The following is a 15,912-nucleotide window of genomic DNA, read 5'->3' as shown; positions in this document are numbered from 1 at the left end:
TATGCATGAGACCACAGGCAACCCCAGACATGTTTTCGGACATAATGAGGGGGCGGGTATGCCCAGACGTAAATCCTGAGCTTTGCCCAGGCGTAAATCCTGAGCCTGTTGTGCCTAGAGCCCTAAGCTACACCTCACTGATGAGGGTCAAAGAGGCTGAAACATGCCTGTGGTCTTGAAAAAAAGTGATGTGACCTAGCAGTTCAGACTGAACTGCCCCCTTTTGGTTAGGACCAAACCTGATTCACACAGGGTCTTTCCCCTTCTATAATGGTATAGCAAGTTGAGAAATGATGGTGTCGAGGTTTGCCCAGAGTAAGTAATTCATTCATCAATTAATCTTTAACAATGTAATACCAGAGACCAGTCTCTAAGTGCAGGACCGGGATTAGAGCCTGTGTTGCTCTGCATTATCTTGCTTCCATGACAAACGTGTTGCCCCTGAGCTATCCTCCTGGCCAAGAGTAATTGTCAGTGGTAAAGTTTTATTCAAAACCATCCATCCATCCATCTTCAGTGTTGCTTATGTCTTGAAAGGCACTGTTAAAGCTTCAGTTAAAGCCTTACTAATGAGTAAGGATACAATTTCTTCGAAAAAGAAGACGAGGCAACGCCAGCAACAAGGTTATCTTCACAGTGCAGCCAGAAGCTATATAGCAGTGTACCTTTTTCAGCGCTGTGTACACGTCCATTTCCACCTGCATTACAAACAGGTCATGAGAGCTAATAAGCTGGGTCATCATACTGGTGCTGCAAGAGAGAACGAGGCAAGAGCTTTTGTTACAAAACATCACACTACACAAATGTATTCCATAACAGCACTCAAGGCTTTAGGTGCAGATCCCGTTTAATGAAGCATGTGTGTCTTAAACACAATCAAAACGTTTGCAGGGACAGCAGATGCAGGCAGGCAACAGTATAAGGAAGCTATTACCAATGCCTTGAGTGAGTCATGATAGCTTAACATGTTTTGGATACTTTCCCCAACATAAGGAATTCGACAGGTACATTTTAAAAGTACATAAAACAACAAAAATCCCATCTCTTTTTTTCAATTAGCACAAAATCGACAGATTGACACAAGCCAAGAATAAATATAGACGAAAAGGCACCTAACAAAATTAGGGTGTCTATATAAAAGGAGACAACATTGGACCGGCTAGTGTCCTCATATTAAAAACGAGGTGGGTTTCGTTCCATATTGGTTTAGAATGGATATAGGCACGGCATTACATTATTTGTGTGATGTGCCGAGAGCATTTATTTAATGTGGTAAATTACAAAAAATAAACGTTTGTAATAGTTTAAGAGTAATTATTTAAGAAACATGGGCAGTAGCTTTAGGACTGGTCAAAAAACATGTTTGGGACATACATGTTTACATGCGTTTTAAAAACAGGTTTCTCTTGCCCAAAGTCGTGTCTGATATTTAGATAAGGCCAAGCAGTTCACTGCCACTAGAGCCTCCCAGTCCTGTCTGGCATAAGAACATTGTCTTTAACAGTCACGTGTACAGTCTCTAAATATATACTAGATGGTGAAATATGTACTAGATGGTGAATGCATGAAGCGATCATACCCAATATTTTCACGCTTCCCACTGTCCAGGACAAGGAAGGCGTTCACTCTCCTGTCACTCAGCAGCCCCCAACTGTTCCTTATCTATCAGGTCCCAATCGTTGGTTTTAGCTCAGGGTGATATTTTTTTTTAGATTTAGTGTGATCCATCTGTAATCTAACAGATATACTGCTGCCTTGTGACCCTGTACATGTTGGACTTAATGGTTTTATTTTGTATGTGCAAAAGTTAAAATGAAACCATAAAATATACAAGACCATAAAATCATCATGTAACATTATACTACTTCCTATAAAACCTTACAGTAGTAAAATAATTCCGTATACATACAATTTGTCATGTTATCATGAACCAGAAAATTAAGTTCTAGCACTTTCTTAGTAAATCTATGATTCGTCAAGGTTAAGGATATTTGGTTTCCACTCCTCATGCGATTCCAAAATAGATCTTTGTTAGTTTTGCATGTGAAGTCAAATCTTTGAAAGCACCTTTTTAGTGAATTAAATTCTTAAACTTATTTCCTTTCGTCAGATGGCTGGTCATTTGCTTTTTGCACTTTTCAACTTTTGAAGTATTTCACCCGGAGGTGATCAAATTAAACCTTACAAAAAAGCTAAACAAACATTCACAGATTATCTTTATTCTGGTATTAATGGAAATTCTTTTGAATTCAGTTGCATCTTATTTTTTGATGCATTTTTAATTATACAAAAATAGAGGTAAAGCATATGTAACAAAGGCATGGTATCAACAGTAAGACAGACACAAGTGACCACAGTTCAAGGGTGTTTATTGAATTTGAAAAACGCCCATCTAATCCTAAATCTACATATGGGTGCAAGCTACGACAATAAATAATAACGCAGTCCTAGTAGTGTATTGTCAAAATAAAAGGGCCTATAATAAACAACCTATTGCCAATCCTTACCTCTAAGTACAAATAGTGTGAGAAACAATGTTAGGAAAAAGAAAGACGTGTTCACAAAATGATATGTCAGGATGTTCAGTCCGTTGGCCTCCCTTGCCCACATTTTCAGTACGGGACAAGGTGGTACAGTCGAGCTTAGCACAGTCTTGCTTCTCTAGCACGAGGACACAGTTCAATCATTAGCATCAGGCCCTTTCGTGCCCAAGTCTTTTTGCCTTTCAAAGTCTCTTCATTCAGAGGGCCTGATGTGACAAACCCACAATAAGTTATTTTCCTCTTTCAGATTTTCACAAGTACTCAATTTCTTAGGCGATTCACTCTAACACTTCGGATCCCACTCAGCTGGGCTGAGATCCTCTCAACACAATGTTCGTAAATTATTTAAGCCTCCAATTTCTCGTAGGATATTCTTTCTTGAGTGACACACGGTTCAACCCGAGCCCCCTCAGCCGGGCTCAGATGTCGGATCCTCCACAATTGGGCTCAGATCGCTTTTAACACAATGTTCCATTAGTCTCCCTCTGCCGGGCTCGAACCAACCTCATATACGTTTTCATTAACTATCGAAGACTTTAAAATTTGAACAGGGCTTGACCCATTGCAGGACCACTTTGATTTCACAATTCTTATCACTTTTCACATTTGCCACCTTTCAGCTGGATACCGAACAGACATTGTGAGAAACCTGAAGGTGTCTCACCCGCTAGTTCCTGGGGATCCGTCATCCAGGTGGCCTGGACACGGCCATCGCTTTTGGATCCAGTTCCCAGTGCAGGAGGATCGCCTTGGTGAGGGGTCTTCTGGGAGTGGAAGTGGGACACTGAATGGCAAGATGCTGTATCTTCTTCCGTATAAGACCTTTTCCCCATCCTGCCAAGTAGGATACTTAGGAACTCAACATTCCCCCACACACGTTCCCAACACGAACATTTCCTCACAGACAGCTCACTATGAGAGAAAACAGAATAATACCCGAGCCGTATACCTGACATGTCCCAATATAATGGACAGGCTGGTTCAGGCAATTACTGCTGGCCATTACACACACCCGACTTCCATTACACTTCCCCAAATGGATAAAAGGCGGAGCACAAAAGCACAAACTGAGCAAGGCAAAGCACATGAGGAAGCAGCATTGTGTGTCCGAGGTACCCGGTGCTCTCCCGCATCGATAGTCAAGGCGGGGAGAATCGTTTGCCACTGTGGTACTGTCCTTGGCTCCTACAACAAATCAGCGCTGGTGAAGTCAGCACAGCTGGTGAGTTGGGGAGACTGATAGCAGACCGCTCTGTGTTGAAGCCAAGGCTGCAAGCGGCAACAATGTATATAGTGTATATAGTGAAAACTGAAGAGAACAGCGTATGAAGTGTATGTGGCAAGCAACTTTAACACAATTAAAAAGAAGATTAGTGATTGAACTTTTATCCAAGATCTGAGCCCGACTGAAGGGGATCTGGGCTGAACCGTGAGTCACCTGAGAAAGAATATCCTACGAGAAATTGGATGCATAAATAATTTACAAACATTGTGTTGAGAGGATCCGAGCCCAGTTGAAGGGGATCAGAGATGAATAGTGAATCGCCTAAGAAATTGAGTACTTGGGAAAATCTGAAAGAGGAAAAGAACTTATTGTTTGTTTGTGGCATCAGGCCCACTGAATGAAGGGACTTTGAAAGGCAAAGAGACTTGGGAATGGAATGCCCTGACGCTAATGATTGAACTGTACCCTCATGCTCGAGAAGCCAGAGACCGTGCCAAGCTCGAGAGTACCACCTTGTCCGGTGCTGAAAACGTGGGAGAAGGGAAACCAACATCTTTACTTATCATTTTGTGAACACCACTTTATTTTTCGTAACATTGTTTCCCACACTATTTGTATTTAGAGGTAAGGATTGGCAAAAGGTTTATTAGTATATGCCCTTATATTTTGACAAGACACTACTAGGACTGCGTTATTATTTGATGGTTGCAGCTTGCTCCCATCTGTAGATTTAGGATTAGATAGGCGTTTTTCAAACCCTTTTTGAGTTCAATAAACACCTTTGAACTGTGGTCACTTGTGTCGGTCTTACTGTTGATACCATGCCTGTCCGGTATACGGCTCGGGTGTTAGTCCATTTTTTCTCATAGTGAGCGGTCTGTGAGGAAATGTTTGTGTTGGGAAAGGGGGATGAGTTCCTAAGTATCCTACTTGGTAGGATGGGGTAAAGGTGGTACAGGGAAGGGGATACCACGTCTCTCCATCTGGTGTCCCACTTCCACTCCCTGAAGACCTCTCACCCAGGTGATCCTCCTGCACTGGTCTACCCCCAGGAGCTGGATCCAAAAGCGGTGGCTGTGTCCTGGCCACCTGGATGACAGATCCCTGAGGACTAGCGGTTGAGACACCTTCAGGTTTCTCACACATCTCTCTAATGAAGCACCAACAGAAATGGTTGCTACTTATCTGCAAAAGTGTATTATTTTCAACCCTCAAAAAAGCTATTAAAAAGCTTGCTAGTGTGGAATGCTACTTCAGCAGTGAATGTACCCGTAAGGTTAGAAACACCTGCAAACTATATGGTCAATTGTTATTTATACTCTTATGAGGTATCCAGGGTTTACTATTCTGACTTAGGGCACAGACAATTCAGTTTCAGAGAACCTATGCAAGACTTGAACACTTGAGAAAAATTTCAATTTTGAACTCTGATTTCTCAAAACGTTCATTTTTGCTTTCTTCAAACCCAGCTAACGTTATAGGAGCCCTTTAACAGAATTCTAAACATGAGCAATTACATTTCAAACTGCAGTTAGCTTAGTGTACGTTAACACAACTTTCCGAGATTGTTAAAAAAGTGACCTTCAAATTGATACCATGTTTTCTGTTATGCAATGCACATTTTTAAGAGAAAGATCGAGAGGTATTGTCGAGGCATTTCCGCTGTAACAATAAGAGAAGCTGCTTAAGATATTATTAGGAGGCTAAAGACTACAGAATGGTGGCTTTCATGATGTTCTAGTGTTTAGCAGATTAGAGGAACATGTTTCTCCATCACCTCAAAGATAGATCCACAACCGGAACCATTGTCAAGAACTAATAAAAGAGCCGTTTTTCTTTTTGTAAATTACATTTTATTGATTTTCAAGCAAGGTAAAACATTAAGTAACAATTCGACACGAGGGACAAGCCCTCTATGAACAAATCTTTTGCTGTAACTTTCCCCCCTGAGCTTCTCCCCCACACCTCATTCACCTCCACCCTCGCCCAAGGGAACAGCTTTCGATGCTGCTGGGTTTGAACACTAAAAGCAAATTAATCAATATCCGGATGGTCCCAAGTATGTGAGTCACAACCTAAAATACTTTGTGCTACACGTCTATTAACCATCATCTCTCCGGGCCGAACTGGGTTTTGCCGCAGGCCCCGCTAGTCCTTTGTGACTTCACCCAAAAGGTATTACAAAATTGTTGCTAATCCTTTTCTACGGTGGCACTCCCTCCGTGGACTATCGCAGTTCTCTTTTCCATGAGGTAAATATCACTTGCTGTGCTACACCATTCTTTCAAGGTGGGGAGGGATGCCCTCTTCCAAAACCTGGCACGACATGCCAGCCCAGCCAGGAGGAGAAAATGCCCAAGCGACGGGAGAGCGTACCATCCTTCCTCCCCTCTCTCGAGGCCATAAAGTACCAACATAGGGTCAGGCTCGAACTGCCCCTCCCCCCCGCGTCCTTAATACAACCCCGGACATATGCCCAATAAATCTGCACTCTGGGACAGCCCCACTACATGTGCCAATAGTCTGCTGCCTCACCACATCCATGCCAGCATTGGGGGTTAACCGTGGGAAACATCTTGGAGAGGCGCACTGGATCATATTGCCAGCGATGCAGTAACTACAGGCCATGAAGCTTATACTGGCAAGAGATTGAAGGCTTAATGGCTCTCCTGCATATCTGTCTCCAAAGATCGTCATCCAATTCCATACCCAGGTCCCGTTCCCATCTATGGCAAAATCCCTGGACGCAGCCCCCCCCTTGATTACAACAGAGCGCCATAAAGGTGCGAGATAAGACCTTTCATTTCTGTATGCCCATCGATGACCCCCTCCACTGGCGTGAGTCTCCTCTGAAACCGATCCTTCCACCTTTCTGCTGTGAAGATACCCTTTAGTCTAAGGTACAGGAATACTGGTAGTTCACCTATGCCCAGGCCCTCTTCCAGTTCCTGAATTCTAAGGAATTTCCCTCACTTCCACCACTGTCACACCCGAGCAAGCCCTCCTTCAAACCATGACTGGTACCTCGCAACCTCTGGTATAGCATCCTGTACCGGTGGAGCCCAAATATGCCTCATCGGGGAGGGCCAGATTGTGATTCCCCCTGTCCTTCCTCCCATGCCCAGAACTTCCCAGCAGACCCCAAGAAATCAGTGTTCTGGAATTCTCCTCGGGAGCCTCCCCCTAGGAACCCAGAGGCATTCCCCCACCGTAGTTGGGAGCAAGTGTTGGTGAGAAAGTGTTGGTTCTCAAGTATACCTACTGCCTCCTGGGGTCTTCCCTCAGATGCGGGACCATTGCCCCGAGTTGTGCGGCCCTGTAATATAGCATTGGGTCCAGGAGCCCAAGGCCTTCGCGATCTTTTGGCAATATTAGCGTCTCATATCCCACCCTGAGTTTCTGATTCTGCCAGAGGAACCTTAAGATCTGTTATTTGGCTTCATTCAGGAGCTCCTCTGGGGCACGGACCGGCAACATTTGGAACAGGTACGGTACTCTTGGGAGAAAGTTCATTTTTATTGTATTAAGCCTCCCCATCCATGACAGGTGTCCCTTACCCCATGTAACCATTTCACCAAATAATTTGTCAAAGGGGGGTGGAGGGGAAGTTAGCCCGAACGAGCTCATCCCTGGGTTTAACAATGGTGACCAAGTATTTGATGCTGTCAAGCTGTACCTGCAGCCCCAAGGGCTCAAGTACTTCAACATTCCTAAAATAGTCTTCAGTGAAGGGAAAGACCACTGACTTTTCTCTATTGACTCTAAAGCCCGAATACTGTCAATACTCCTCAATTATCGTAAGGGCAGCGGGGGCAGAGCTGGTGTGGTTTGAGAGGTGCAACAGCACGTTATCCGCGTAGAGTCCTAGTTTGAATTCCCTATCTCCCACCACTATGACCGCCACTCGCTGAGCCGACCGGAGCCGTTTGGCCAGGACTTCCATCGTCAGTGCAAATGGGAGAGGCAAAAGAGGACAGTCCTGCCTCGTCCCCCTCTGTAACTCGAAGGACCTCGAGAGCCGCCCGTTAACTGTCATCCATGCCACTGGGCTACATAGAGGGCCCGCATTCTTCTCAGGGTCCGGTCCCCAAACCCAAACTTCTGCAAAACCCCATATAGAAAGCGCCAGTCCATGGGTCAAAAGCCTTCTCAGCATCGAGGGCCAACAGGACCGGGTTCCCCTCCATCCTCGCTGACGCCTCCATTAAGTGCAGTGTCTTACGCAAGGGGTCAGCCCCCTGCTACCCTGAATAAACCCCACCTAATCTGAATGAACCAATTTTGGCAGGAGGCCCTCCATACACGTGGACAGCACTCGGGTGGAAGGCTTGGCATCAACATTAAGCAGCTGTGTACCCTTCATCTCTGGGAGCCTTCCCCAATTTAAGCCCCCCCTATTGCCCCAAGTACCTCCTCCCGGGTGATAGGCTTCATTTCCACATTCTCACAGCTTTGGAGACATGGCAAGCATACCTCCCCAAAGTATCTACGCAGTTCCTCATCTGTCCCCTCTTCCGCTCCATAAAGGTGTTCATAAAATGTGGCAAACTCCTGGGCCACCTTCCCCGCCATTGTCCGCAGATGTCCCTCTGCGTCACGGACCCCAGATACCCACCTCTCTGCCCGTTGACCCCTAAGGCTGGCCGCCAATAAGGCATCAGCCTTATCTCCTTTCTCATAATACCTTGGTTTCAAAAATTGCAAGCTGGCAGTCACTTTCCCTACCTCCAGTTCTCTCAGTTCCTGATGCTTCTCTCTAGCTACCCTCAAGTCCTCCTTCCTCTCACCTTCACCTTTGCCCTCCGATCTCTCTAAGATACAAATCTCTCCCCTAAGTCTCTCGGCCTGTACGGTCCGAATTCTTTTTTGGCCGCCTCCTCCTTAATAATGAGGCCCTTCCAAGTCGCCTTGGCCGCGTCCCATGTCATGCCCGGGTCCACCTCCCCTGTTTAGTTTATTTGTAGAGCGCAGCCAAACCCTAGGGTAACTGGGCGCTAATTCTTAGGTTCAACAGTGGTTACAGAATGTTGCACATACAGGGCAGGTGAATATAGTACAGTAGAGTAAATGGTTCACGGGACCTGGTTACAGAGTGGTCCAATGTACGGCATAGTGGGTTGTTACAGGAACGGGTTACAGTTTGGTTCGCAGCCATCATAGCATACATATGATACAAATAACATAATGACTAACAGTAGGCTTAAATAAAATGGTGTGCCAGTTCAATATGACTAAGTGCAGTGGTCTGGCTATTGTTGTGTTATGAGCAGTTCCTTGACTGGCTCTAAACGACCAGAATGAAGTGTCAGCTCCGATTGTCATGGGCAGAGCATTCCAATGTTTGGCTGCAAGTACAGGAAAGCTTGCTCCACCTGCTCTTTTCAAGTTGAACTTCGGTATGCTGAGTTGGTGTAGGTAGGGGAATCTAGTTGGTCTGTTAGAGTTCTGTCTTGTGAATTTGTCTGAAAGGTAGCGTGGTGCTGTCAGGTAAAGGCCTTTGTGTGTAAAATCCTGTGTCGTTAATACGAAAGAATGCCGCAATCGCCTCCTGCATTTCTTTCGCAATGACAGCATCCTTCAACAGAACGTCATTGCATCGCCACACCGATTCCTGAGATTTCAATCCCGTCAGTACAACACCTGTTTCCCCCATATCATGGTCCGACCAGCTGACAGGGGAGTGATCACATGAAATGACCCTGCTGACACTGCCCTGTCTCAAGAACCAATAGTCAATCCTAGTTTGGGAGCCATGAACAGGGGAGAGGAAGGTATAGCCCCTTTCCGCAGGGTGACATTCCCTCCATACATCCACCAGCTCCTGGTCCAGCATATAACCTGAGAATCCCCCCTCCACTATTTCTACCCCACCACCAGCAGAGTCCTGTCTCCCACTATGATCCATAATCTGGTCTGCCCACATATTAAAATCACCCCCCAGTAGTAGGAGGCCCACCACCTGGCTGACTATCTCCCCCACAGTGTCCCGCAAAAAATGCATCTGTCCCGTATTGGGGCAATACACTGAAGCAATGGTTATTTGTACACCCTCAAGAGACCCTGAGACCAACAGAGCCCTCCCATCATCCCTCCTCCAGACCAGTGGGTTGAAAATCTGCATTCTCCGATTAAGAATGATGCCCACGCCTCCCCTCTTGGACGGCCCAGATGCCAAGAATACCTGCCCCACGTGAGCCGCCTTTCTCCCCCCCCCCATTCCCTGAAGCAGCTGTGTCTCCTGCACCAGCAGCACATTGAGATCTCGATTCCTAATCTCTCTTCGAAGCATCATGCGCTTAGTAGGCGCATTTAAACCTGTAACATTAAGAGTCCTTATCCCAAGGACCTCCAACCGGCCCCCACTCTCAACACCCACCATCTACGCACCTGAATTCACGACCAAAACACCATAGCCATAGCGATGCAGAAATCTCCAACCATGTGCTCCCTCCAGCCCCCTTCCCAACAACCCCGAACTCCCTCCCACACTCTCTCCCCATCGTGACAGTATACCAAATCCTGTCCAGGACACCCACTTTGTAATAGGCCACGAGGGGCGACTGCCGGCCTCGCCCGCTGTCTCAATAATCTCCTCCCCTCCCCGTTCACATATGTTACTGTTGCCTTCTAGAATGCCAATACTATGCTGCACCCCTTCCTTCACAAAGAGTCACCAGGTGTCTTCTGTGGGGGGTATTACGTTTTTTTAATTTCCTGCCACCCGGCATCCTCTTCTTTAAACTCTGTGGCACCTCTGGCCCACGTTGCGCCCCCGATGCGCTCCTGATGCGACCAGTGCTCCCTCCGGACCTTCGTTTGAGTCTTCTCCCTTGAGGACCTGAAGAACATGATGCGCCTCCTCACCGCTGGTCACCCGATAGTCTGCTTCCAGGGCAAATAGAACGGACCAGTGGTATCTGATCCCCTTATCAGTCAATCACTGTGTGAGAGGGTGGCAATATCTCCGGTGGAATAGAGTGAGACCGGACATGTCCAGGTACACCCTAATTGTATCTCCTTTGTACTGGAAGCTTCCCAGGCACTTCGCCTTTTTCAAGACTTCCATCTTCTCCCGGTACCGTAAGAAGCAGACCACTATCGACCTTGGGCCTTTGCCTCCTCCAACACCTCTATGGGCCCTCTCTAGCTACACCTCCTTTCCACCTTCCAAAGCAAAAAAGCTGGTTAATCAGGCCTTAAACCTTCCTTCCCACCTCTGCCGCTGACTCTCCCTTTTGTTCCCTGACCCCAAAGATGCGCAAATTGTTCCAGCGCTCCCTATTTTCCAAGTCATCCAACTTCAGGAGGGTCTCTTCTTCCCTCACCTCCAAGCCCGTCAGGCGTGCTTCGTACTTCATGTTTAAGAGGTCCACCTGCAAGTGATTATTCTCCATCCCCTACATTTTATCTTCCAGCTTGTAGCTCGGCCCTTGAGGTCACAGATTGAGGCTTGGATGTCGGTCCAGGTCGCCTTGATCTCTTGTAATATGTCCTTTAGGTCATCTCTAGTCAAGGCTGGAGCGGAAGAGCTTCCCCCGGCAGCCATCTTTTCCTGCTCTCAGGAAGTGTTGAAGGAATAGGATCCCCGTTAGCGCGGCACTGCTATGACCAGGGGGTCCACCAGAATCCTCCAGTGCACCTGTAGGGGGTGAACCCCAGGAATCAGTTCACCCAAAGACCCCTGGGGGTCCCCTCACAGTCAAACCTCTGGTTCGGTACAGGCCTTCAACACTCTGGAGCTCCCGGCCTCCTCCAGGCACTCATTGCTCGGGTCTGCACTGTTTCAAGCGTCCCCAAGAGGGTCCACAAACCACTGCTTCCTTCCCACCCTGTGGGTGAGCTCCCATGTCCAGGACCACACTCGTCACCCCCTTCTGAACCCTCAGGGCACCTTGCCTTGGCACCGTCATACGCCGTCCCCACACTGGTTCCTTGGGGGTGTGTGGGTGCCCCTGGCCACTTTATTTACAACCTACTATCGCCAGCCACCGATGTAGCACCGCCGTTGGTGGTTCTTCTTTGCATAGCCAGTAAATATTTTAACTCAGCGCGTAGCCTTTAACCCCTTGGTTAGTCCGATGTATCTCACAGCCAGGGACGAATAGTCTCTATGCATTGGCCCACTGAAGGGTTCCCTGCCTGTGAAAGCGTCCCTTGCCCAGGCCCGTGAGCCAAGACAGTCCGCTCCAGGTCCGCTTGCCTCTCCCCTTCCAACACGGACATGCACTCAATGCCTCTTATGCTGGTTACTCCTGCTTATCGGCTGTGGCTTGCACACGCTTAAAGCGAAGTCCATTTTGGCCACCCCAGGTCTGGTTCACCCCGCCTTTCTGTCCTCCTGTGAGCCAACCCCGGGTCCCAGCCAGGCAGCCCAGTCACCCACCTTAGCTTCGTCGGCCTCCCACTGGTGTGTGGATGGGGGCCACCTCTAGTAAGAGTTTGTGGGTCTGCAGATGGAGACAGCAGCAGTGTCCAGTGTGCTGGGGCCCCGAGTAGACTCTTAAGGCCCCGGTCTCAAGTGGGGGAGGGACACTCCGCGCCTCCGCCCTCTGGGTTATACTGTTCTGGTGGTTGTTGGTGCTGGAGCCGAGGGCTGGGTATAAGTGGACACGAAAGACAGGTATAAGTGGACACAAGGGTCAGTGCCCCCCTCCCCCGTCAAAGGTATTAGCAAGGCAAAAATAGGTAGAAAATAATATGGGAAAACGAGAAACGTTAGTGAAAAGACATTTAAGAACCACAAAACCAGGATTCTAATTATTAAAAGGTCCACTAGATGGCAGTCGCAGACTATAGAAACAGACTGAATGTATGATATGATATGGCATTTTTAACGTGCCTAAACACAAGAGTTTCAAGGCGCGACTAGGCAAGGAAGTGGGAACAGAGGAAGGACAGAGACGACGATCTTACTAGGCCAGGTGACACTGAGATCGAGCAAGTGCAGGGGAGGGGAGGGGAGAGGGGGAAGTGCCAGGGGAAAGGGGACGGGGCAGTGCTGTACATGGGATCAAAACAATAACAATAAGTGCGGCCAGCAGGTGCAAGGGTAAGTGCAGACAGCAGGTGTCCAAAAGTGGAGGTAGGGGGACTGTAGGGTTATAGATACAGACCCAAGTGCAAGGGTTGCCGGGAGGAAGTGCGGATGTGCAACTGGGCGGGTAGGGAACTGGGCCAGGTAACCAGTGCAGTACGTAGATAATATGCGTGATGTAAAAGGTATTTTGTTATTATTTTTAAAGTTAATGTTTCGTTATACATGTACTTAGATGTAATGTCCGCGTTAAAATCACATATAACCATTCAACATTTGAGTTTACAGGAAGTTGTCAACAGCCCTTGCCCACCCTAAATCGGATACATTTTCTTTTTTTGACCAGAATCTGTGTAGAAAAGCCTTCTATAGGTATTAACAAAACTTGAAAAGGTACATCCCTAATGCGCATTCCAGTTGCATATAAAGGCTGATAAATGCCTTGTGGCCTCTTCAGATGGTCCAAGCTCGTCTAAGGTAAATGGAAGAACCACCTCTTTGAAGCAAATGTTTCAAATAGGTGGGTAAAAATGTTCTCAGGACCTGTTCTGCCCTTTTTAGCTTTGGTGAGATCCACCAGAAACGGTTGAGGTTGAGGGTCCAAATGTGGAAGTTTGGGAACTAGGAACAAAGAATGTACTGGTTGTTCCAGCTTTCGTTTGTGCTGGTCAGCCGACACGAGAAGGACATCACGTGAGCATATCGGCAGCTATAAACATTTATGTAGGCAACCCCACAGATCTGTTTACCAGTCTGGGTTTTACCCTAAAATAAGGACAATAATGCCAACAAAAATAAAGGAGTAACAGATATGTTTATCTCTTGTTGCTGCCTGCTGCACAGGTGTGTTAATATGTGGAGACAAAAGCAGTGCATGACACACAAAAGAGCTCTTTTTTTATTATCTTATCAGGAGAATACTTACAAGACAAACAACTTTTCATGTGAACTGCTGGGCACAGAAAGTTGGGCGTTACAACGAAAATGCCTGTTTTTAAAATAAAAATTATTTTTGCTTACCTAAAAATAGCCCAGTCGACATTGAGAACTACTATTTTACTCCTTGAAAAATCATTTTACTCCCAAATTCCAGAAGTAGGGAGTAAAATACTCCCACCTCAAAATCATATATGTGAGGGTGTGAATCAGATTAGAAGGTCCACCTTGCAGAATGATGCTTTTTAAAAGAGTGCTTCCGGCCTCCATCCAGGCTCGGCACATTTGTACTCAATGAAGAAAAAAGAATCCCTTTAAATACTTACTATCACACCCATCACTTGGCACTAATTAAGCTCACCATAGATCCAGCAGTCTTCAGCTTGCCTAACCTCTTGCTTGAATTGGGGCTTCTAGAAACAGTTGTGTTTTAGGGCTTCCCGTGCTGGCATTCTCAGGATGAATCTCTTACTTTCTCCAGGACTTGCTGTGATATAACGTTGGTGGTCAATTTTTAGGTATCAATGATAAAGTAAACTCAACACAACACTCTTTCTTCCTTTGGCTTCAAAGGCCTTGTTCTTAACTGGCTCTCCTCCTATCTCTCTAACCGTTCTTTCTCCGTTTCCTGGGGCGGCCGTAACTCTCCTACTCTCCCCTTGGACTTCAGTGTCCCCCAAGGCTCTGTACTTGGTCCTTTTCTCTCTCTCTACTCCTCTTCTTGCTCCCATCATCTCTTCTTTCGGTATCTCATTTCTATGCTGATCACACCCAGCTTTTTCTTTCTTTTTCTTCTTTCACCCCTGACATCCACCTTACCTTTCTTCCTGTCTTACTGCTATCAAAAACAGGATGTCCTCCCACTTTCTCTCGTTCAACTCTGACAAGACAGATCTTATTCTTTCCCTCAACCTCCCATCCCCCGCCTTCTCCCACTCCTTTCATTCCCTTTCACCCCTCTAATCTCCCCATCTCCAACCATGCTCGCAACCTTGGCCTTTACTTCGACTTCGCCCTCTCCTTTACCCACCATATGTCTCACTTTCCGCTCCTGTCGCTACCACCTTTACAATGTTCGTAAAATATGTTCCTCTATCACCTTTCATGCAAGAAAACTCTTAATATATTCCCTCATCTTCTCTCGTCTTTTCTACTGCTCTTCTCTCCTCTTCGGTCTCCCTGGCTCTCACCTTGCTCCCCTCAAATCCCTCTATCACTCTGCTATCCGCAACTTTTGTCTTCTCTCTCCTCACGATTCCATTTCTTCCTCGCTCTGTTCTTGTCTGGCTCCCCTTCCACTCTCAACTTAAATTTAACTTCCTTTGTCTTGTCTTTAAATCTCTTCACAATCTCGCCTCCCCCCACCTTTCCACTCTCCTCTCATTCTACTCTCCCTCTCGCCCCCTCTGATCTGCTGACCTCATCCTACTCACTGTACCCCCGCCTCCCTGTGGCACTTCTCGTTTCCGATCATTTCAGCTCCTTGCCCCCTACACTGGAATTCTCTCCCTCTCTCCATCCGCTCCATTTCGTCATACCCCTCCCTCAGTTCTCCCTTGAAATCTCATCTTCATTCCTGGTCCTGTTAACCTCTTTACTTCCCTCTTACTCCTTCTCTGTTCTGTTTCTCTGTTACAGACCTAGTTAAATTGTTCTACGTATTGTTTTTTTTTAAGGTTTAACTCATGTTTATAATTATGCTTCCAAATTCTCTGTTATCTTGTTGTTGCTATGTAAAGCTCTCTATAAATTTAATAAATACAAATACAAATAAAGTCACCTGGGGAATGGTCACTAGGGGGTGACGTTTCACCAAATTTGCACTCCCAAAAAACTCAAGCACTTGCCCCAAATATTCTACGCCTGGATTATATAATAGTAAATTGTACCCGTCCTATAACATTTGGAGGAAGGCTTTCAGGGGTAGTGGAAACAAAGTCACCTTCCTGGCAACATTTTCTCAAGGGACATTATGAAAGAGATGGGCTATCTGCTTTAGAGAACTTTTCCGTGCAAGGGGCAATGCTAGGCACTGTACTAGTATACAATTTAGGAGGGTTTAGGGAGATTTTCAGGTGTTGGAAAATGTAATGGAGCGGACAATTGTTTCTGGCTTCTGTCATATCCTGAATGAATAACATGTTACATAAAACCGGTGGGAAAGGATTACATGG

The 15,912-nt window shown here is 46.6% G+C and overlaps 1 protein-coding gene across 1 annotated transcript in view; it reads right to left on the bottom strand.

The window, feature by feature from the left end:
- The window catches only part of GMCL1 (germ cell-less 1, spermatogenesis associated), a 979,035-nt gene that overhangs the window by 353,595 nt on the left and 609,528 nt on the right, over positions 1–15,912 (bottom strand). The window contains exon 7 of the mRNA XM_069618907.1: positions 666–750. Coding sequence (XP_069475008.1) covers positions 666–750 — 85 coding nt within the window. The remainder of the gene's footprint in view (positions 1–665; positions 751–15,912) is intronic.

Source organism: Ambystoma mexicanum, chromosome 10 (assembly GCF_040938575.1).
Source record: "Ambystoma mexicanum isolate Mex_15411 chromosome 10, UKY_AmexF1_1, whole genome shotgun sequence".
NCBI lineage: Eukaryota > Metazoa > Chordata > Amphibia > Caudata > Ambystomatidae > Ambystoma > Ambystoma mexicanum.
The sequence above is the reverse complement of the archived record's forward strand: the minus strand, read 5'-3'. Positions and strand labels throughout refer to the sequence as shown.